At 28.8% G+C, this 26,264-nt stretch overlaps 1 protein-coding gene across 1 annotated transcript; it reads left to right on the plus strand.

Annotated features, from left to right (window-relative positions):
* The first annotated feature begins 20 nt into the window (after positions 1-20).
* On the plus strand, positions 21-24,494 carry LOC111621813 (bone morphogenetic protein 7-like). The gene is made up of 6 exons (XM_023364060.1): positions 21-108; positions 22,386-22,602; positions 22,978-23,129; positions 23,204-23,404; positions 23,936-24,000; positions 24,068-24,494. Exons 1-6 carry the CDS (start codon positions 21-23, stop codon positions 24,326-24,328), a joined length of 984 nt encoding a protein of 327 aa, XP_023219828.1. The 3' UTR covers positions 24,329-24,494.
* The last annotated feature ends 1,770 nt before the right edge of the window (positions 24,495-26,264 follow it).

Genomic DNA, 26,264 nt, shown 5'->3' on the forward strand with positions numbered 1-26,264 from the left:
AAAGCAGCACTGGTCCAAGTATGGCTACTGCAATGCACACGCCAGTTGTGAGAAACTGGTCAAACACTGATGCTTCTGAGGCAATCCAGCCACAGACCACTAAGGCAGGTAACCAAGCCAATGGATGAAATGGACCTCAGAAATAAATGAATTTATCATCCATACTTACTTCATCATAAAACTCAAAACAGACATGAAAGCATACAGACAACAGTTACATAAACCACAGATAAAACAATTCATCATGATAGACTTGACATTACTCTCATTGACAAAAGCAGTAAAATTGCTTATATAATAGGCATCTCTGCTCCAAATACTCATAACATAAAAATACTCACACTGAAAAAATTAACAAGTACACTCCACTCACTCAAGATAAGACAATTTGGAGGATGGATAAGGTATTTATTGTACCTGTTATCCTCTCTTCCACTGGTGTTATTCCATGTACTCTACACAAAAGTCTAGAAACATTAAACCTTAATAAAAATGCATACATGGCTCTACAGAAAGCTACAATATTGAACACGTCACATTGTTAGAAGTTTCTAGATGTTGACACATGTACCAATTGTAGCTATACATATACTAATATGTTACATATTCTTAATGTAACACTTGTTTAGGTAGCTATGCCTTAACTTTAAACCTATATAGCACTTGGAACAAATATCAGCTGAGCTTGATATTTGCATAATAATAATAATAATAATGAAAAGAACATTAAGAAATTGTGGAAATTCTTTTGTGAAACAATCTATTTACAACTAATATATATAATATATTATGCCAAGACATAATTAAAACATGTTGTACAATATTTTCTCTCAAGTATTCTAATGCAAGACATGTTTAGGTTTTAATCTACATTAAAAATTAACAGATATACCAATCTAATTCAATATGGTAATTATATTAAATTTAAGCTTACAAATAATACNGGTTGGTACTCTGTAAAGCACTTGTGCAAATATAATCTGGTATAATGTGTATAATCTGGCTGCTTTATACCATTCAAATATTTTCACCATGAAAGCTGTCCCATATTCGACAATACACTGCTTCCATTGGGAATATGCATATACTGTACAAATTTATATTCAAATATACAATAGCAATCTTATCATTTTTTTACATGTAGTATAGAAATTTGTAATAAGATACATAATGAGGTTATAACAAAATATTAATTTTAAGTAATTCATAGTATGTTAAAATATGAAAACAATTGTACAATACATATTTATATTTTAGAAAATACAAGGGAAGTGGCACTTCCACAGCTTCCATGGATGGTACGTCACTGTGTCATACACAACAATGTAGTATTTCATAGTTTCACTCACTGATTCGAAATGTACACATTCATGTACATGTAATTTTTACTGAGTATAAAATATTCTAAATATTTATAAAAAAATTACTTTACATAGCCTACCTAAATAAGATATTAAGATAAAAAAATTTTTACTTTTTGTAAATAAAAAATTCATAAGCAAAACGGTTAAAATTAACATGTTAAACTTTTAGTTTGCAATTAACAGTTAAAGAAAAATCTCAGCACTAAGCACATTATTCATTACATACTTTAAAGCTCTGTTAAACATAAATTTTTGAGCCATTATAGTACAATTTAATACATTCAGATGATTAAAAAAAAATCTGTTTACATTCTAATTGTAGATAGAATATAAGTTACTTGAATATTGCAATTTCATTTGATTCCAATATTTTAAATTATAATTCCAAATTATAAAATATGTTTTTTATTTAAAGACTGTATGAATTTTGAAATTCTATTGCTATTCTTAATAAACATTAAATCAATAATAGAATAAAAAGAAAACATCTTATTTAAAGATTATCAATTCTCCATTTATTTTTTAAGCTTTTCTTTAGAAGTATATAAAACAAGTTATTTTATGCAAAAATAAATGCAATATTCAAATACAGTATATTAATTCTTATTATCATTCCTATTTCAGATGAACATTAACAGTAATCAAATCACACACAAACATCATAAAAATGTTACAAAAATAACATTTAATAAACAAATGTTTTTAACTTTCAACTGTCTTAAACAGCCATCTTCGGTTTAACCTGAAGATGACTGTTTACAAAGATCAAAAACATTTGTTGTTTATTAAAGGTTATTTTTGCTGGATTTTCATAGTGTTGGGGTGTGATGTGATAACTACATCCAATATTTCAAGGGTTTATTTTCATTAACAGTAATAAAATAGCTAACATTACCAACAACTAATTTTTTTTTTATAATATAACATATGAACTTGTGATATCTGGAATACAAACAGATGAGCTTTTAATTAAAAAATAATTTAAAATTTTATTTTACNTATAGGGCTCTCCAGGAGATTATTTATATAACCTGATGACTTCATTTCAATACTAGAAAATCTGAATGATGGAATAAGTGATATCTATTCTGATAAGATAAATCATTGGTTCCTACATTGACCAAAAGATTACATCTAGATGTACCATGAAAAGATGCAGTAAAAGAATTGTAGAAAACATAAAAGATATAATGTTCAACTGTATTTGAGCAATGATCAAAACTATTTTAAAGATTTCCATGTACACTAAATAAATGATTGCTATTGTATTTGCAAAAAATGTTAAATTTTTATTGAAAAAAAAATATATGGTTTTGATGAGATACAAAAACTAGCACCACATTTGTGAATTTATTATTCACATTTAAATTTGATGAAATCAACATGACAAACAAATATTTTAAGTATTTGATTAATATTATATTTGATTAGTATTATATATGAAATACTTGACTCATGCCATACCAGTGTGGTGAAATTTGGTGACAGGAAAGCTGTGCCGGCCCTAGATAGAATCATTGGAAACGTTATATGATATTTTGGTGTGTAGCATCCATGAGCTAAACTGCGTGAGGTTGGTACTCTGTAAAGCACTTGTGCAAATATAATCTGGTATAATGTGTATAATCTGGCTGCTTTATACCATTCAAATATTTTCACCATGAAAGCTGTCCCATATTCGACAATACACTGCTTCCATTGGGAATATGCATATACTGTACAAATTTATATTCAAATATACAATAGCAATCTTATCATTTTTTTACATGTAGTATAGAAATTTGTAATAAGATACATAATGAGGTTATAACAAAATATTAATTTTAAGTAATTCATAGTATGTTAAAATATGAAAACAATTGTACAATACATATTTATATTTTAGAAAATACAAGGGAAGTGGCACTTCCACAGCTTCCATGGATGGTACGTCACTGTGTCATACACAACAATGTAGTATTTCATAGTTTCACTCAATAATTATATCTAAAATAATGTGTCTTTATCTTTTATTTTTATCATAATTTTCTATGGATGACAAAATAAAACTATGTTATTAATTGATAATTTGTTCTAGTGGGTCGTGTTTGTTCAGTTTGTTCATGTACTGAGCAATTTTTTTCCAGACTTTATACTCGTATACCAAATCATTCCAGTTGGAACAGTTCAAGTAACGAGATACCACTGTATTTCATTCATCATTTTTACAAACAGTTACTTAACTATGGTTTAAAAACAGTTTAACAACACTTACCTAAACATGTTTAATTAAATAAACTTTACTAAATGCAAAGATTAATCTATAAAAAGAAAACACAGTGACAGTCTTAAGAACTAAAGCCTGAAAGCAACAACACATGGTTGATAGGAAAGCTAGGGCAACGAAGAAAAAATTCTATCAGTTTTCATTAAAGTAAACCTGACAAAAAGTATAAAGCAAATTGGAAATTTCGACATTCTAAAATCCATGGGCAAATTTCAGGTAACATGCATACTTACTTAAATTTTAGAAAATATCAAATAACAATGTTTACACTTAAAAATTGTGAAATTTTGTATGGAGGATTTCCAAAACTGTGTTAGAGTGAAACCAGAAGTCGTGTTGTACAGGGGGAATATTCCCAATTTTCAAACTGTGTTGTACAAGTTGTGTTTTTTACAAAGGATACCTGTATTTTAATTTTAGGATTAGTAGGATATTTTTTCAAATCTGCTGTTTATAGTATATCTAGTAAGTATGATTTTTTTCATGTATATTCTATCAATAAATATCTAAAGTTTCATTTTTAAATTGAGGTTAACTCCCAAGGATATTTTAGTCATTTCTTGAAAAGTCAGATGATCTTAAAGATACTTGTACATTGATGATGTGTGTACAACTTTTCATTCGTTATGCTGTCCTTGGATAAGATGGATAAAATAATTTGATTATACACAAATAATTGTGAGTTTGGTGTACAGATACTGTGATTATTTTTTTAAAATAGAAAACAAGAAACATCACTTATACCACTATAGCTTCCTTGTTCTTATTACAATTTTTTGTGTTAATACACAATTAAATTTTTAGTGCTTTTCACACTGACTCATGTGACAAGAGGAGTTTATTACTTAATCATATACACCTATATACGTGTACTGTACACTATATTACCAATCTAAAATGCATTTCAGATTTTGTAATGGCCTCTCTTCAGTTAGACATTTTTGGTAATTTAAACATTAGGTGTATAACAATCTATTAAAATTAGAACATATATATAAAAAGGGCAGTTGAGAATTAAAAACAAAAACTGTAAAAACATACAATGTTTTTACAATTTTTAGCAAACATAATAAGGAGAAAACACTCCATTATTTGACTCATTTTGGTGATAGGCACTACATATGTTCTTTTTGGTTGTGGATTATGTGTGGTTGCTCTATATGTTCCCCATGCACCTACAATATGTAGTCTAGTTTTCCATGCTTGGAAAACCTACTTGTACTTATCAGGGGAAATTCTATTCCATATGTGCTTTGCAGCTTTCCATACACCCTCCATTAAGGTCTTTACTCTAACAGTTGCTTCTTCAAGTAGCCAAACCCAGAAAAAGCCAAGGGACTTGTTCTAGGGGACTTGACTGAAATTTCTTTGTTGGTAATAAATGTAATCCCAAATTTCTTATGAATTTATTAGAAATACTTCTGTGTTAATATTAAGATATGGGAGGAGGCTTTGTCATAATGGAAAAACATTTTGTTCAGTTCACAGGGTATAGTTTGGGAACGCAGACCTCAACAATTGGTTTCAGATAAAATTTTCTTGAATTGGTCTTGTGGTTTTTCTTGTGTTTTGTTGTTAGTTTGGGAATTTTGGATTTTTTATAGGTTACCAACTTCAGTTCATCATTTACAGTATTACGGATAGATTACACTTTCCAGCTACTTTTTGGGCAACATTGGTTTTCTTTTGTTACTGAGGCTTTGACTTTCTTGATTGCCTCCTTGTAATGAACTGGATGGGACCACTTGATCATGCATACTTCTTCATTAGTTACCACTTGTCTTGCAAAGTTTACCTTGTTGATGGCTTTACAAACCATAGATTATTAAACCACAGATTTCTGGTTTTTCAGTGCTTTTATCACATCTCTGGATAAACATCCTTCTTTGAAAAGGCTAATAATCCAACCCTTTAACAATCCTTGTAAATTCATCATTGTCTGTGGCATTTTGCACTATACAAACAAATGCACTCTACATCAACTAAAAGAACATATGACAATCTATCATAAAAGCATTGATTCTTTGACTGTCTGCACATAATTATGCCAGGCACAAATTTTAAAAATGAGCCAAATAAAGGTAAACATCCTCTGTGAATCAAAGTTTGCCCACAAACAAAAATTTTTGTATGCTCAGGAACCATACTACAAATATATGCATTAGATGGTCAAAAAACCACACACAAAATATACTATGGCATTGCCTTAATCATATACATAATATATAATTTTGTTAATAAAGTTGTACCAAATACTCATGACATACAACATACATATACTGAAAAAATGAGTAAATGCTCAGAATTTGCCCATGAAATAAATTGTCTGTGGAGAATGATGTAGATAAGATACTTATTGTGCTAGCAGTCCTTTCTTGCACAGGCATTATATCACAGACATTAAACAGAAGTCTCATAATATTAGAGCTTCACAACAGCACATACACCACTCTACAAAAGGCAATCATACTAAGCATATGCCACATAATCAGGAAATCCTTAAACACAGATATAGACATAAATAGTACATAAACAAAGCATTTGTTTTCTGTAGTTATGCCTTGACTTTAATCCAGCATAGCATTAGACACTAATATATTAATATATGCCATGTAGGATACATTCCAACACCATAACAACAACATTCAAAGTTTATTGCTATGTAGACCAGCTAATATCTCTCCCATTACAGTATCTTTCTATACTGTTGCATTGCTTTACTCCATTCTCTCTCTCTGTTTGCTACACACCAACTTTTATTATTTTATGATCAAATAAGTATTATATTATTTAATTTTTTAAATTTTATGGTTTATCAAAAATAGCAATGAAGAAATCAAGAACATATTCACTATATTCATCATATTGCAATTATTTAAAAATTTATAATCCTTATAAAATTTTTAAAATTTTATAAGGATTATAAATTTTTAGAAGTGCAAAAATTTTGGTAACACAAAACGTCTTCTAACTGTAACACTGTAACAACTTCCCGAATACCAAATTAATCAGACAGGTGTTTCAGATTGATCACATCCGTCATCTGGAGGTCTGGGAGATCTATAAAGCCAACATTGGGGCACCTGTATCAACTTTAAAGACGGAGAGATAATCACACAGGTGTGGAGATACCTATTCGGGGAATTCGAACAGGGACAAGCGAAGGGGTGAAACATGATACATGCAATATTTACAACTCGAACAAGATCGTTCTAATGGTCAAGGGGAGACAACGCTTAGTCAGCACCTAGAGAAGACCTCAGTGGAGGTCAAAAATGTTAGTGGATATTGTAACAAACACAACACTGATAAAGGTTTTTGTGGACAGTTATTAAAAATTTTGGTTTTACTAGTACACATATAATTAGAAATGTCCATAACAATTGAAATATTTCAAGTTCTAAGTTCATATTATATTAAACAATAAACAATAATTTGTGACTTTCTTATTTAATTAAAATTAAACAAAAATACAATAGTAATGAATCTAAAAATTATCATGTAATATTAATTATAATTGTTTATTGCAACAAATAAATTTCATAATATTTACATATCTCATTATATAAGTAAAGTAATGTAATTCTATAAAATTGTGTCAACTTCCTACAAATTAAGAAATTTCATTTTCTAAACAATTGTAAATTCTAAATAAAAGGTCAAAGATGTATGTAGTCCGATAGGTATTTGTTCATAACACAACAATGTATCTAAGCACTGATAACACACACAATTTTGTTGTTGCTACTTGCGAATCATTCTTTAATATTTAAATATGAATTGAAAAAAAATCACATATTTTCCCTAAATTTTGGAACGAAGAAAGAAAATATTTATATATTCGACAGGCAATAAAATATTTGCCGTACATTATTTCATTCGGTAATTAACATCGAATAATATTTTAGCTACTTTCTTTTCATCAATTAGATACGCAATAAGACTTCCAATTCCTTTCGAGACATTTTATATTAATAAATAAACAAAAATAAGGAAAAATATTATAATTTCTCATAAAATTATAGGTTATACAATATGGAAAAAAATTGTGTAAGATGTATTAATTTAATTGGAAAGCACATACAAATATTGACTAATATAATTTTGCCTGTATATTTTAGAATATAGAATTATATGTTATTACATTATAGAATAGGAAAAAATCCATATTTAAGTCACATATGTGAATTAAATATGGATTTTTTTTAAAGTATCACGTAACTTAATGATTATATGTTAAGCATTTGTTTATCAAAATATATAACCCAAGGTAAAATATCAGTAGGCCACACACACACACACACACACAAACAAAAAATTGCTATAGCAACTAAGCAAGACTTTATTACGTTGTGGACTGTTTTCCTAAGGAATAAAGAAACTTTAAGATCATAACCGAAACGATTAAAAACCATTAAAATTAACGAAAATAAATGATTTACCTGTTAGAAGTGGTTGCACGATGCTACGTTGAGAGACATCGTGAGAGAGACTGGTAGAAGCCATGATAAATACTTATACTATAACGAAATCAACACAACGTAAGACTATATATTTCTAAGACGGAAAAATTAGGTTTGTTCTGGAATCGACTAATAACATTGTGGCTTAGAAGGCGTTAACTCACACCTCCAGGACATTTAAAGGACTGGTAGAGTGGCGCTTGTACAGGGAGTGACATTCGAAGAAACACGCAGGTCATTAATGCGACGAGTGAGCATGCGTCGCGGGAAAACGACTGCTCCCGCGAAAGTAGGCCTCGACGTAGTACAATATTATAAACGATGCGGAAGAAATGTAGTCGAGTTTTCTTAATGATTCAATTCTTTTTCATACGATTTCTAGTAATGAAAAGACGAGTTTATAGTCTATTGACACGAATATAAGTAAAAAGAACATAAGTAAGCCTACATAAATTTTATTACTATAAAATATAAGGAAGTATTTCCGATATACGAGGAAAATCTTCATTTCTTTATCGTGATTTTTCTTAAATTAATAAAAACGAATTTCGTCATTCTACTGTATTGAATTTAAAAAAATAATAATAAAAATAAATAAATAATCATTAAGGCACTTCAAGGATAATTCGCTTATTTGCAATTTGGTGTACGATATCCTTGAAAATATTAATGATGTTTATGTATTAATATATCAAATGTTAATGAGAAAAAGTGCGTTTGAAAATCGATACATGTGAAGTAAGTCTATTATTATGTAGCCTAATGTGTATTAGTGTCGCAATGTGTTTTCGTTGTAAAATAAAACTCAATCTAGTATTGGAAGAATTGTTCCGGTTTTAAAATAACAATAATTATTATTATTATATTACAAGAATAATAAATATGATCGTGACTTTACAAATAATAATCTATATTTTTCTGTACTGTTTTCATTACTTAAAAGTTTTGTATTTTTATTTTTTATTTTTTACGTTATAACCTATAAACAATAATTTATCTGAATTAAAATCTAAAAATCTTTAAATTTAAATTAGTTTACATAATTTTACTTAATTTGGTCTAAGATGCCGTTAATGCTGTTATTATAATATTAGGTGTAATGACAGAATAAATTAGATATAAATTTATCGGCTAACAATTTATAATGCATTACTTAGTTCAGAATTTAAATAGCTTAATGCATCTATTTGATAATGGAGAAATAATCAATGAAGTATATTAATCTAAAAAAAACATGTCTAAAACCTTTGGGTAACAGAATGTTTGTTTCTGAAGTGTTGCATAGAGAACCGTACTGTTTATGTCACTACTTGGTACGTTATACATATAATTAATAAAATAATGTAACGTTCTGTGTATTATTTCTTAGTACAATTAAATTAATTAATTAAGAGGGTTGATCGATGATATGCATTATATAATTTTAGGGACGTTTGTGCGACAGGGTAATGGGGTGTTACAGGAGGGTTGGATGATAGCTGAAAAGTATAGAGTTACATAATTTATTGGCGATCCCTATAAAGGACTATCAATTTCTTCTATTTATTTTCTATATCACTGCATTTATTACCAAGGCTTTTCCGGATATAAGTGATTTTTTTATAGTTATATAGTTATAAAAAATCACTTATATCCGAAAAAGCCCTGGTAATAAATGCCGTAATAAAAAAAATTAAAAGAAATTACTGTTTTTTATTATAATTACTCGAAATCTATAATGTTCATTTTTCAGAAGTTAAATAATTCTTTGNTTATTTAATTAAAATATTATTTTACAAATACTTTGCTTTACTATTTACATACAGAAAAATCTGTATATTAATAGATTATGCTTATCTGTAATTGGATTTACATCATCATGTGTTTATAATTTTGATATTTTAATCAACTTATTGTATATTTATCTCAATTACAATCTTAAAACTGAAAAGTAAAATTTCAGATGTTATATTTAATCACAGATGAAAGTCTATAGTTTTACAATAAAAGTCAACATTTGTTACATATACTATGTGCCCTATCAGTCCCTATCTTTTATCTTTAGTTTCTAAGTTTAATTTTGAAATTATTTTAGCAAATCACATGATCTCATTTTAATCATTTTCACAATAGTATTTTCTATCTCTCCTATTTCAATGACAAAATATTCTGTACATAATTTATATTTTTTTTCTTTGTTATAATGCATGATTTTTCATACAACCACCCAATGCCTATTTAAATATTAGCCAAATTAGCAATTATTTATTGTGACATTGTCACAATGCCATGCTGCAATTTTTAATTTAATTTAAAATATATGCTCTCCATTTCAAATTAGTACTGTGATGTCTTGCCCCTGTACAACATACTTTTCTGTTAGCAATAGAGTTGTGCCAATCATTAACTCCTTTTAGGGAAAAATTTTTGAATTGAAATAATTTGACTTCCAGTTTCTATCAGAAGTTTATTTATAGTTAATCAGAGCTTCCTGCCCCTACGCTTTCCATATCTGGTCTTGAATTTCATGTACCTAATGCTGTTCTCATGGTTAAGGAAAGACAGACACATGTGTACAATTTTTTAAATTGCAGCCCAATAATGTATGAATTTCTTAAATTAAAGAACCTAGAATTATTTGGCTTATATTTAGTTATTTAATTCCTTCTAGTATTATACAAGTCCTCATTTAATGTCATTTCATTATAAATGTCATTGACAAAAGATCCAAGTACATCTGTAATCATTTACAATTATCTTTTATTGTTTATAAAGAAAATTCAACAAACTGATTCTATGAGGTGAGAAGGCTGGAGGTTGCAAACACAATCCAATTAGATTATTGTTAATTGATTTATATCTTGCTTATACATCAATTAGCTAATGGTAAAATTGATTTTGTTATATGTTGTTTTATTTAATGTCCAGTTTCTAAGAACCTATCAATGATGTTAATTGAGCATTTGTTATATTTAAAATTATTTTAACTACACTTTTAATTATATTTTATGATATAAAAATTTAAAAAGATATTTTCTTTTAATTCTATTGACTTTTCTGTAGGAGTCTTTTCCTTCTTTCTCTCAATTACTTCTTTTAAACTGCTTTTTTTTTCTTAATATTTCTTTTGTTTTAATTATCAAACTATACATTTTCATGAAGCGAATACAATAATATGAATTATGCAAACATAAGAGCTAAATGAATTAATCTGCAGGAGGAGTTACTTCAAACAATAAAACTGGCTTCTTCATTTATATCCCTCGCCTTTGAAAGTGTTGGATATTTTTATGATGCAGTATGTCACAAATAATATTTAAAATGACTTTTAGAACATTCCAGATCTGATATTGCCATAAGATAAACAGTCAAGGTAACATAATATTAAGGAGAAAGAAATAAATTTTCTTATTACAGACACTAATTCACAGCAGATATATCCAGAATTTTGAGAATATGAGTGCTTCTCAAGATTAGGGTACCAAGACACGCATCATCTGTTTTTGGAGAATGTTACTCAAATATCTTAGAATTAGTTTAATTAAGTAACCTTAACTAATTGAAGTCATGCAATATGTATTAGACCATCCATTGTTAAAATTTATTATATCAATTCTAACATTTTTTACCTATTATGAAGGTCTTCATCAAGAAATTAGAACATAATAGAATGGTTGTTGAATCTTCAAACAGAAGTAATTAATTTTATATTGAATACAATTTAAATTGGCTGCCATGAGCACATCTTGTAACGTATCGAGATTTAGTTATTATTAAGTTCATCCTGTTTGAATTTGAAGAATTATATTCCTATATTTCTTCTACAATAATATAATTGATTGAGTTTTGGTATCAATGAGGTGCTGCATCACCATAAGCAATTGCCTGGATCGATGCTTTAAACACTAATTTATAGTAATATAATTGGATTAGGTAAGTTTTAAACACAAAATCATAAAACAATCTTATAAAATGGCATATAAACAAATAATTAAAAAGTAATTATTCAAAATCAAATAAATCAATGTTGTTATAAATCTTCTGCATGATTCAAACTTTAAGTGCTTCTTTTTCCAACTTGAGGAAAAAATTCAGAACAATATATTAACATATAAATTTTCGTCTATAATAATGTATCTTCTATTACCAGGACTTATTATACTGGCACTACAGAAATATTACAAAGTCCTGGTAATAGAAGATACGTTATTATAGACGAAAATTTATATTTTAATAAGAAAAAAAAAAAAGGACACTGAGGCATTTTAATTAAATATATTAACACTTTTAAAATATTAAAGTCATTTTTATAATTATTGCTTTGAACATAAAGTGATATATAATTATATCAAAGGATATAATGATGATCTGTTTGACTAATTGAATTTATTCCATTCAAATTTATTTATATTTGGACTAAAAAATGTACAATTGTGGAAGTACACCATAATTTTGTATATATGCACTAGTTGTAAGCCTAATATTAATTATTCAATCTTGTGTTCTTTCCCTATTTCTCGATCTTTCAATTCTTCACTTCCTTATCAGGTGGGGGGCAACACTGTTCCAAGAACAAGATGAGAAGACAATAAAGAGCGAGCACTCCGAGGCATGTGGGGTGAGAAGATAATGATCATTCTTGGCGAGGACTCCAGAGTGAGCAGACAGCAAGTGAAGGGATCTAAATTGACGTTACAAGAAACAAAAATACGATGAAGTGTCTATATGATTGAAGGAAGGACTCAGTGTATTAAGATCAAGAAATAACATATCTATTGATTATTCCGGATTATTGATCAGAATCAAAAGAACAATATAGCAATGGACCAGAACGCAGTTCTCCCCACTGGAAGGCATCAAAGAAATATGATATCCTGGGTACCCCTATTCTTTCCTCTCTATACTCTAAATATTTATATTATTCTATCCTCCTCCTTTTTTTTCTTATAGTTTGTAAGTTAGTTTTAAGTCTTAGTTATAGAATTTTGGGAAGTATCCCATTGTAATCTATTGTCACGAAACATGTCGCTATTGTATGACGCCACGTCTTGTGCTTTTGTTTTCTCATTATACTCATGTGAGGTCAAGAGTTGGGATCCGAAATGAATACTGTATTACCACGCGAAAAGGTGAAAGGTCGGGTTTATTGGTTTTTTGTCTGTAAATAAATTTTATATTTTGCTTTCAATTTATATGTTCATTCTTTAGGCATCCATGCATATTCACATGTCTTAACACAATACATTCTTTATCACAATGTGTTTATATTTTCTTTCTAGTTAAATAAATCTTTCATTCAATTACTTCACTAAATTATTTTTTACTCTATAATTTCAGAAAACAATACATGATAAGACAGTGACATTTTCAATTAGTATAACAATCAAACAGATCTACAATTTTTTATGTTTGTTGACATACATTTGTAGATTATTTAGAAACTAAATATATAAACTATAAATTCAGTTTTAACTGGTTCATTTGAAAAGTAGTCTAAAATATATATCTTGTTACTTCTTTTAATCTCTTCAGCTGTATATAAAAAAGACTTTTCATTTCTTTTCATCTATTAACTCTCTCATTTACTGCATACACAACTCTGTAAAAGTTTTATTATGCAATATTACATTTTCTAGTTTATTATTTTTTTTTGGGTGGGATAATTTTATAAAACCAGTTAATTTGAACTAATTTTAAAATTTTAAAATATATTACACAACATCTAGTAACTTGAAAATGCTTTTAAAAAAATGGTTGCTTCCAAGGAGTTGTCACAGCAGATAGGCCTCTTATTATTTAATATAATTTTACAAATTGTAGAATTTTCTCATACTACTTTTGGACAGACAAATAGTTAATTTAAATGTTTCAAATCTTATTTTGATATCTAATATTTTCATGTTACAGATTTTTTAAAACTTGCTTTGCACAGTTGTATACCATGTGAGTAAATGCATAAATTGACTCATATAGTATACAACTTATAGTATGTTGCTTGCCTGAATACAAGTTTATGAACTAGTTTTTTATACTATATTGTTTTCATTAAATATAATTTAAATAGGGTAACATTTTTAGTATGTAAGAAAAGATTTATTGCAATTTTGTTATAAAGAACAATTTTAAATGTTTTTTAAACTAGTTTCCACAGCAGAATAAAAGCATTTAANGTGATTTTTTTATAATTATATAGTTATAAAAAATCACTTATATCCGAAAAAGCCCTGGTAATAAATGCCGTAATAAAAAAAATTAAAAGAAATTACTGTTTTTTTATTATAATTACTCGAAATCTATAATGTTCATTTTTCAGAAGTTAAATAATTCTTTGTTAAACAGTTATTTAGAAGAAATGTTTAGACAAAGTTTCTAACTTGTTAAATATCGTAACTAAACTCTGCTTTATCCAAACTAGTTAACTGTTCAACTGTCATTTTTTAAATGCAAATTATATGCAGATAAAATAAAAAAAAGCGTTTATGCAATTAATAAGATTACATTACAGGTATAAAATATATTCAAAATTCTGTCAAATTATGTTTCTATTTTGAAACAATTCAAAATCAATACGTTGTGATATCAAACATTTCTTGTTTTAATATTTAAAAACACTGAAAAATCAGTGTTTCATTGATCGTTTCCCACGACTTATATTCTCTTCAGAAAAGTTGAGAAATTTTACAATTCACACAACAGAAACTTTCTCAAACTAGAAAATAATAACACCCTTATTCTAAGTTTAAGATATAGGATTTAGATTTTTCGAATTAATTATTAAATATTATAGCCTACTCGTATTTCTTGAAAGTTAGAAGCATATTTTTATAGACATGACATTAATGTTTAATAAAACTGAAAAATAACAGAACTTACAGGGTCTGTTATTTCGATAGAATCGATAGAAATAGTTGCATTCAGTAAAAAAAAGAAATATTAATACATCAAAACACGAGGATGCTGACATTTATAATAATTAAATCAAGGAACCATGTCTTTCTTTTCTTTTTTTTCTTTTTTTTGAGGTATCAAACATATTAATTAATAAACGGAAAATGTTATGAAGCTGCAGAAATTAACTGTTTTTCACCCATAACCATTTGATGAAAAGTTTATGTTTTATTATTAGATTAATAGTCTATAAGTTTAATATTTGAAAAATATGAAATTGTAAGAAATTTTTCTGGCAAAAAAAGTATTTCATGTATTAAAAAAAAGAATTAATTAATATTTCATTGTTCTATCATTCACAATCTTCATTACACATCTTTGTGATATTTGTTTTATTATACATTAAAGTACACAATACTGTTTATAATTAGAAACTGGTCGAAATTGAAAAAATATGTTAAAGATAACTCAATATTTGTAAAATCCACTGGTAGACCTATATCAACGTGTATTTGACTTGTGTATAATTCAGTTTTTCTTATAATAATTTTTATATAAACTTATTACGGAAAAAACCTTTTGCATTAAGAATGTATGAAGTAAGTATGTAAGAACTTTTATGTAACCTACTTGTTAATTAGATAGCTCTATATTGATAATGCCTTGTTTGTATGTTTGTATTTCGGTATGATCATTATAACATAAAAAGTGCTCAGCAAATAAACACAGAAAATAAAACACCTTAATTTGTTGCTGAGAAAAATATAATTGAAAAACAAACGTTTTCAAGTACATGGAACGTATCTGTTCCATTTTCGTTTTTTGGACCTGATGATGGCCTGTTAATCAGGCTGAAAACATTTGTTTTTCAATTATATTTTTCTCAGCAACAAATTAAGGTGTTTTATTTTCTATCATCATTATATTTCACAAAGCAAATCTCATTGCAGATAATAATTGCAATAACCATTTTTAATGTCTTCTGCAATTTTTACACGCGGTCAGTCTAAAAACGACTCAGCTCACGTTCAAGGATATTCAGAATATGTCTTAACTCCTCCCTCCTATTACAGTTCTTATTTAGCATTCTGTGTTAGTGAACACGACTTTGCTTCCGATTAGCCACTTCTACATTCTTACTGCTAGTTGTAATGTCATTCAAATCCACGTTTTTGATTGGCCACTGTTATATTGCCTACTCTTACGATAGGCACAGTAGCAATGGCCAATTAGAAGTGAGGATCTGAATGACCTCTACATTGTATTGACGCGATATTAAGTATTTACATTGTATGTCTTTATAATATTTGTTCTATCAGACTCGACATTTCTTTTTTCATGTTTATATATATAATTTGAGACAGTAAAGGTGGAATATGACTTGGTTTGGTTTGATGGAATACGGCAAATCAACGTAAACGCAGCGTGAACGATCTACCAAAAGGGATGCCTCCCGGAAGGAATTTCTATGGAGTGTTATTTTGTGTAGATAAATATGTGCACTGTAACTAGATATTTACTTATTTTTAAAAACAATCTGATAATAATTGCTTTTTATTGATTAAAATGAAAATGTTTCGACAGTATAAATTTCAATTTAGTGTTTCTTGTACAAATTTTATACTGTTAAATTTACCTTTTATTTAATTAACAGACCACTACAATATGTTCAAGACATATTGTTTCCATTGAATATGATATTACAAAAGATAAGTTTAAAATTTTACGACGGAGCAAATTTACTGTACAGTATATAATTTCGACATCGAATTTGTTTCCGCTTCATAATTACTGTATTGTAATTAGTGGTGCACTCAGAATTTAATCTTGATGAATTTGGGTTGAAGAGTTTAAAACATTTTTATTGCAAATTCAATAAAATTTTCACTTTATATGACCACTAATTCATAAGTAGTATAGGAATAGAAAATGCATCACAATATAAATAAAAAATGAATATTAATTTGGAAAAGATTTTTGGGCATTGGGTTGAAGAGTTTAAAACATTTTTATTGCAAATTCAATAAAATTTTCACTTTATATGACCGCTAATTCATAAGTAGTATAGGAATAGAAAATGCATCACAATATAAATAAAAAATGAATATTAATTTGGAAAAGATTTTTGGGCATTTTCTAGTGTTTTTCCTCTTTTTTTTTTGGAGGTTTTGGGGCTATGTATGCACCACTGACTGTAATACAGTAATTTGCGTTATTTATCTATTATTTTACAATTCTTTACAATGTATAAAGTATGAAATTGCTACTTTAAGATGTACAGTTTAGAATTTGTTTATTTACCGTAACGCCCTGAAGCCTAGAGCGCACTGGCGAGTTTAGTTGAGCAAGTTTTTAATTGACAAAATGCAGTCTCATAGCAAGGAATAAATCATTGGGAGATAGAGAAACAAGCTGAAAAAAATTGACTGATATTATTCTTTTAATACTTAAACTGTAGCCTATCAGCTACAGTTTAAGTATAAAAATAAATAACGGTAGCCGAAATTTTATGGAATAAAAGAGAAAGCATATATATATATATATATGGATCAATATGTATATGGGTACTACTGACAAAGCTGAAGGGGCTTAGTCATCTCATAGCCCTCTAACAAAATGTAACATATTTATTTAAATGTTAATCACGGCAACTAAAATCACAGCATGCGCTTTTTTCATGGAAACTTACTTTTCAAAATAGAGAAAATGGCGTTCAATTGTACAGTACTGTATACATAGCATATTAATAATTGTTTAATTTTCCACTCACGGATGAGTGGGCAACTAAACAACAATACTAGTACCGCCAATTTTCGCATTTATAATTTAGATATTACCAGTAATTTACCGGTCCACCGGTAAATTACTGGTAATATCTAAAATTTTCTTTTTTTAATATCTAATATTTAGTAATATCTAAAAAAAGTGACCCTCAAGATTTTTACATTTTTGGATTCAGGGAACCTTGAAACTTCAAGAAATTCAAAAAACTTTGGCTTTTTTTTCTGTATGTATGTTTGTTAGTGTGTGTGGGTGACCGGATGGCCGAGCAGTCAAGGTGGAAGCCTACCGCTCAGTGGTTATATCTCTAGGACGGTCGGACCTAATGACGATTTTACTCATTATTAGCATTTATAATTTTTTTTTATAAAACCCATCACTATCCGTTGTTAACGAGTGATGGATTTTATAAATCACTCGTTGCTGGATTAAAAAATCCAGCAACGAGTTGCTTAACTTATTGTTGGTTTTATAATATTTATACACATGGTTTAAATAAAATCTACAAAATTTATATATCATTGTATAGGCTAAATAAATTACTGTTTTCCAGCAGATAAGGCTTACTCGCATATCTTTCAGGTTCTACTTGCTAATTAAAATCTCTTACTTTCTACTTTTTAAAGCCATGTTTTCATCGATTTAATTAATTATTTATGACAAAGTTTTAACAGAATTCAGTTTTCAAGCCTACGCAAATTCACTAAAAACAAATAGCCTATAAAATGAATTTAAAATTAATGAAAATTTGGGTATTTCGTTTTCTTAAATTAAAAAAAAAACAAAAAAAACTGCTATTATTTTGATTTTATATAAAAAATCCAAATAAAGCGTTTTGGGCATTGGAATCTATAAGTTATTAAGATTAATTAGCATTTTGATGGACTTAAAACAAATTAACTTGACATAAAACTAAAACTAGTATAATTATGTATTGAGGAAGTTAAACGTCATGAATCATCCGATTATTTATTTAGATTATTTTTGGAAAGATATTTTTGCACAAAATGTCAGTTAAATTTGTAATGTGTCTCTTACCGTAATTACAAATATATTTAAACATTTTGATAATAAGTTGCGATTTATTTTATCTAACAAGAAAATCGGAATGGATTAAATTAAATCGATAGAATAAGATGACCTAACTCATGGACGATGTACCTTCAGTAAGGACTTCTATAGAAAACTAGCCAGTATTTAGACATGTGAAGAAAACCCAGGAAACTTCACGTGACTAGCCCGTTGGTCAGCAGCAAATTCAAGATTAAATATCGGTGTTTAATGGTGTTAAATGTTTAAAATTCAAACTGTCGGAAATATTTGGCAATACTTGATAAAATATAGTATTTAGGGAATTAAATTAGAATCCAAAAAAAAAAAAAGCACCAAATTTGCTTCCTAAAAGAAATCTATTCTAGAAATTTTGTCTGTCCAAAAATAATACGAAGAGTTCTTAGAAAATAATTATCACGAATGGCGTTAAAAGCCTAGCTTAAACCAACAAAAGTAATTAAGATTAAAAGATTACATTTTCTCAATTTTGTATTTTTAGAATTTTTAGAATCACAAAGAAGAATAAAGATTACAAAAATAACATCGGAAATGTTACTTTTGTAAACGAAACTGTAATTTTTATTCTTCTTTGTGATTAAAAAGATATTGGATTAGTTTCTTGTATCGTCACATGTGCCTTGGAGATATTAGAAATCTTGAAAGAAAGATTTCAGTATTATTTTCAGAGTGTTTATAGTAAAACATGCAATTGCAAAGGAAGACTGTTTTAAAAGAAATGTAGAAGCCACTTATACTCTATATTCAGTAACTTAAAGTAAAATATTTCGAAACTATTTATCCGTGCAACATCTATTAAAGCATTAAAAAGTCCTAAAAGATTGCCATCAATTTCATTTTGAGTTAAATGAATAATTACTGATAATAATTAAAAAATATATGTTATACAGTTCAACATTTAATTCCTAGATTTCAATTATTTTCATGCAATAGAAAACAACACTAAATAAAATTTTAATACATATCATTTTTTCCCACATTTTCAATTATAAATTTGTCTGTTATTATAAAACTGTACTTTTCTATATAAAGTTATTCCTTTACATTTTGTGTTCGATGTAGAAACGAAAACGGATACAGTACTAAACACGTGAATGAATTGCAGATAAAAGGAACATAATGCATCATTTATGTTTCATCCTTCCAATACAAATCGTGAACTGCTTGTTAAAGAAATTATCGGCTTGATAAATAGCATTTTAATTTTGCAGTTAGTCGATCTTCGTTGCATTTACAAAACTGCCGAGAATCTTATCAAATTCATTTACAAATAAAATAAAAAATAATGATAACATAAAGTACTATATCAAGAATGTAAACGAATAAAATCAACGAAATAAAAATCTATAGAATTTTTTTTTCAATTTATAAAATGAATGTTAACGCATGCGCATATAAAAATCCTAAAATTGTTTGCCCATATTCATAGTCGCCCGCAGACTATATTTTACCAAAAAAGTTGCTCCTAATGGATAAAAGTTTGGCCACACCTGCCCTACTGAGTAAGTTTCATTTACACAGTTGGCTGCCTCGAGTTTTATAATTAGTCTGTCAAATATTGAAGCATGATTTTTAGAAGCATGATTTTGGAAGTCTTTTTATTGGAGATTTGTGTAAAATTATAATCTATATATATATAAATGAATGTATGTCTGTATGTCTGTCCTTCATGCATTACCACACCGTTTATCCGATTGCCGTGAAACTTTGGGAAGTTGTTTAATTAATATACACCCGCGAAGGTTTCTGGCATAGTACATTTATCCTACGATAGATGGTGCGAGTGTATACGAGCATTTTACTGTGTGTTCGATCGATTTCAAATTGTGGAGACCATTTTCCCCCTTCAAAAAATATCTCTATATATGCATTTGTGAACTGTTATTTACGATATTTGTAATAATTTTTGTTTAATGACTTTATTTCAACTATTTTTTGCTAATTATGTATTCGCTCGAACTTGGTTAAAACCTTAACTGTATTCCGAATAACGACCGAAGTTGTAGGAGGAAATTCGCCTATTTTATCGATCTAGGTATCCCCCTTTTCCAAATTTTAATATCGACTCAAAATAATTTAAAAACACAAATTACAATAAAACGGTTTATTATCCAACTATCAGAAATTTCACAACTTGCCAAGGAAGAGAGGAAGGAGCAATTAAATAGTTAAAATTACAAAGGATTAAAACATATATAAAAATGGGGAATATCGCACTTCTGACAATCGCTGCGAGTGTGTGGGCTAGATTTGGAGAATCCGTGCTTCTCACATGTACAATTGTATGTGACCAGCTCACGCGTCAGAAAAACTTCTGATTTATTCGTGTACGCACCAGACGGAAAAACAAAAAATATAGTGTATCGACAAGCACTCCGATAAATAAATAGAATTGAAACGACACTTTGAAATGTTTTCCCGATGAAAATGAATAATAATAATAAGTTTCAATAAAAATGATAAAATGTAAATTGAATTTTATCATAACGAGTTTGCTTGAATTTCGTTTCTTCTGAGATCGCAGCAATGCGCGACGGATAAGCTAGTAAGAAATAAATTTTTTGCCTCAAAGCTTAATTGTTCAGACGAAATCGATAGAAGTTCCTTTTCGTGCCGGTTCAACATGTCCATTAAATTGATTTGAAAAAGTTTAGACCGGAATCGAAAAAAACCGAAGTCGTTAAATTTCATGAAAAACGTTGTTAATGGACATTAACTCACTAGCATGAAAAGTATGATGGTCGGATCTTTGAAACTGGCTAATGTAAAGGTTTTCAAGCTATCTAATTCAAATCTTGAGTTTTACTTTGAAACACTTTGGTTTGGACATAGGGTTCATGAATTAAATTAGAAACTAGAGTAGAAATTACCTTTTCTATGCAATTTCGAATATTTTCTTTTCCATATTGAAAGAAGAAATGAATATATTAAACACAAAGACTTGTTTTTCATCTCCAAAAATGTACTAAGTTTTGAGATGAAAAACAATTTATGAAACGTTCAACCCAGAGAGAGTTTCTCTCCTTTAATGAAATCATTAAAAGATACACAACAGAATCTCGTTTATACGTTTCTCAGTTGTACGTTTTTCTCAATTACGCGTTAAATATACAGTATGGAACTTTGTTTATTATAAAATGCTTCAGTTATACGTTTTTATTTATAAGATTTGGCACATATAAGTCATATTTTTTCGGTGCCTTACCGCACTTTTTGTTCACTTACAAACTATTTTCTTTGAAATGGAATAATTTTAAGCGATTATTAAAGTTTTAAAAATACTGTACATGACTTCATTTCTCATTGTTTTATTTTTCCTTTTATACGTTGCTCAAGTTTCAGTATACAGTATTATACGTATAGTACCGTATTCTTAAGAGTTACACGAATAAATTCAGCTGTACAATGTTAATTTGTCTTGCACCGTTCTTTTGTTCTGGTTCACATAGTTACAAATTTCAAATTTAAATTTTGGAATTTAGTACTTTCATATCGTCGATAAATCTGTTTTGTTTATTGATTAAAATAATTGAAACATAAGATTTTATATATTTCTAACGTGTTAATATTTTGTTAATACCAGAACTTATTTCATTTCTTTAGTCGATCACCACGCTCCTCATCTACGACACGATCGAGATCGCAGGTTTTGGTTCGACGTGACCGACGTTAAAGCCGACGAAGAAATCATGGCTGCAGAATTTAGATTATACAGAGATTTAACATCTTCCGAATTACCATTAAATAGTACTTACACGTTAACGTTATATCTGCTGACAGACGAGCCAGAGTAAGTGCATGTTTGGACTGCCCGAAAGAAAAATATGATTCATTTCAGTTAAAAGTTTCTGAGAGTTTGCAGGGAGGTTTGTACATTAGGGGGATTAATGCTGTTAAATTTTGGTGATTAAAGGTCGAGGGGGTGAGGAGATAATTAGGGTCGTGTGTATCTTCAGTAGGATCGGACTTAATGACGATTTTACTGGTTATTAGCATTTACAATTTTTTTTAATAAAACTCATCCCAACTCTCAAAATTTAAGCTTTTTGCCATTTTATAATAGTTAAAAGTATAAAAGTATTTTAAAATTAAATATCATAACAGACGGTTCATCAAATATTGCCGGGAAAGTTAAGCAACTCGTTGCTGGATTTTTCTTTTTCAGAAATAAAGGCTTAAAATATATCGAAACAATTACAGTGCAGGCGAATCAGGAAGGATGGATGAGTTTTAATGTGACCGAAGCTATCGTCACGTGGATCGCATTTCCGGCCAAAAATCTAGGACTTTATTTGCAGATACGGATGGAAGGATTGTGTAGGTACCACACTCGTGTTTCTTTCTAATCTGCTTGTACTATGTATTTAGTTAATGGACGATTTTTATAACAGCTAGAAACGTCGATCCGGGAGAAATTGGAATCGTCGGCAGAAAAGGAGCCAACGAAAGGCAACCGTTTATGGTGGCATTTCTTCAGTCGCCCAGAGATTTGCACGTTCGTCACACGAGGTCTACTTCGAAGAAGAAAGCTAATTTCGACCGAACTTCTTACGATTACGATAAAAACTGGTTAACCATAAAGAACAGACGAGGTTGGCACTAAGTTATCACTTTATATAAATGCTGCTTATTAGTAAATTTGATTGCCGATTGACTAGGAGAACTTCGTCCCTGACGTAGCGACGGCTTGCGAATGCACGTTAGATAATTAGAGGGCGACTTATCACTGAATTAATGCGATTTCTTATTACCTTTGTTCTAAAACTAACTTAATTTAGACTACATAATGAACGTTATTTAAGGTATAATGTTTTAACGTATTGATGTTCAAGCGTTCTAAGAAATGCAAAAAGATCGGTGTTAAAAAATATTTTGGCAAAAGCTTCGCCATATTTCGAATGTCGGGTAGCGCTTGCTTTTTTATTTACGATTCTACAATGCAAAATTTTCCCACTGAAGGTTTCAGTGATTTATCAATTTGAGTCGCTGTCAAGGAACGTTGCTCGCTTCTTGCCGAGCATCTATAATTTAACAAAGAAATATTAAGTGCAAATTATCTGCGATAAGCTTATTAATGTGTTCATTCACACGAGGTATATCAAAAATTTTTCTAATTTTTACAGATATTATCAAAAAAAGTTGTCAACGCTTAGCATTTTATGTTAGTTTCCAACAGCTGAAGTGGCAGGTGAGTTGTGTAATTTTCGTTATTTCGATACTGTAGGAGGATTTCGTAATTGTTGTTTTACCTTCAGGAATGGATTATAGCGCCAGACGGATACGCCGCCTTTTATTGCTACGGAGAATGCTCCTTTCCTCTCAATGCTCACATGAATGCTACCAATCACGCCATAGTGCAGACTCTAGTGCATTTGATGGATCCCAACGACGTTCCTAAGCCTTCTTGTGCTCCGACTCACTTATCGGCCGTCCAAGTCTTGTATTTTGACGATAATTCCAACGTTGTCCTCAAAAAATATCGAAATATGGTGGTGCAATCTTGTGGATGTCACTGAATATCAAATATTTAATGAATTTTTTGCCAATTTCAGAACATGCATTTGATATTTTTAATATTGTGAACGACGTTTTTGATACTTTTTAGCATCGTAAATTATAAACGTATTGAAATAATAAATATTCTTTCAACTTAAACTTTGTATATTTAGTATATACGATGTATATAATATATACAGAAATATATATTTATTTAAAACTAAATAGTTGTATTATTTTTTATGGCATTTTTCATGCTTATTCTTTGAGACTCCGGCCATCCAACTCTTTCACTGATTTGATCTCCTCGATACTTCGCGATAAACGTAACAATTGTAACCTAAAATAATCAAATTTAACAAGCAATTACTTATTGTGACATCTTCATAATGCCGGGCTGTAGTTTTTAATTTATTTAATTTAAAATATATGCTCTTCATCTCAAATTAGTAATTGCTTAACTCTGTACAGCATACTTTTCCTTTAAGAATAGAGTCTGTGCCGGGGGGAGGAAAACGTTTTGAATTGAAATAACACGACTTCCGATTTGTATCGTAAGTTCGTATACAGTTAATCGAGGCCTCCTGCCCCTAATCATTTCATATCTACTATTGAATTTCATTATCTAACACCGTCCTCGAGATTAAGGAAAGACAGATGGATGGACGAAACCCTATTCGTAAAAGTACGCTTTAATTAATTAATTAATAGAACTGTTCCAAGTATGAAACTGTTCCTTGGAAACGGTTCCTACCGTAACTACCCACCTCTACTGAGAAATTCGAAATAAGTTTATTCTTTAATATTTATTTTAAAACGATAGGCACATTTAAAACTCACTTTAGAACGTAAAAGCATGCTTAATTTACTAGAGATTAAAGTATTTAGTAACCCGTATGAAATTCAAACTGTCGACATTTTGACGCCAAATTTCGTAATTAGATTTCCGTTCGATAAATATGTGCAAGATAATCTTTCCTTTTCATTCACGAGGCTAATTTCAGCTTTAAATTCCTTTGTTATTGATATAAAACTATTTTGAATATTAATTACGACATAAAACTTAAGATAACATGTTCTGCCTCAAGGAAAAATCATCCTAAAGTTCCGAATTCGATCTGAATTCTAGGACAGGTCATAGGTAATTAATGATATTAGAGGCTAATAGGCTAGTCTATAAGAAGTTATGGGTCATAAGTTTGAAAATTATACCGTATTTGGCCCATGTTTGTAGAAATTTAACAATGTCCAACAAGAAAAAAAGTTAGCGTGTTCTTGTCTCTAGTTATTCAATTATAAAAGAAGTTTTAATACAGGTCAACTCGTGCTGCATAAAAAGTGAACTACAGTATAGACAATTTTGAATTTTTCTCTTCTATAGACTTTTTATGTGTATAATATCTTATAAATTTTGTTCCGGTTTAAAAAGTTTTCTTTGTTTTTAAAACTTCTGCGATTTTCTTTGAAGGAAGCCACACACAAACTAAATTATATCCTTCTTTTGGAAATGTATTTCTGGTACCTTTCTCCTTCTTCAGACCCTCTTCACACTAAAATTACAAATACAATTTCTTTACCCAAACTGTAAGTAATTATTTCTACTCACAATTACTTTTTTTACAGGTTATTTTTTTTTTGTGTGTGTTAAATTCAATATAATCTTTGTTTCGATATTTAATTTTTCTTCTTTATTTTTTCATATTACTAAAACTATTGAATATAACTTTAAATGTCTACAACTTAAAAAATCCAGCAATGAGTTGCTTAAGTTTCCCAGTAAAATTTAAAATTGCGTGTATGTGGCGCCATCTGTTATAACATTTTATTATTAAAAAATTTTTGAATTTTTTAAAATTATTATAAAATGGCAAAAAGCTTCATTTTAAGGGAAGGGATGAGTTTTATTAAAAGGAATTGTTAATGCTAATCCCCACATCCTCGACTTTTAATCGCCAA

Source organism: Centruroides sculpturatus, unplaced genomic scaffold (assembly GCF_000671375.1).
Source record: "Centruroides sculpturatus isolate CEXI.00-Female unplaced genomic scaffold, Cexi_2.0 scaffold169, whole genome shotgun sequence".
Taxonomy (NCBI): Eukaryota; Metazoa; Arthropoda; class Arachnida; order Scorpiones; family Buthidae; genus Centruroides; species Centruroides sculpturatus.

Coding starts and splice junctions, on each gene's coding strand:
- LOC111621813 (XM_023364060.1), top strand. CDS start 21: ATGGCTACTGCAATGCACACGCCAGTTGTGAGAAACTGGTCAAACACT. Junction 109..22,385: donor GCCACAGACCACTAAGGCAG/GTAACCAAGCCA, acceptor GTTAATATTTTG/TTAATACCAGAACTTATTTC. Junction 22,603..22,977: donor CTGCTGACAGACGAGCCAGA/GTAAGTGCATGT, acceptor TTTCTTTTTCAG/AAATAAAGGCTTAAAATATA.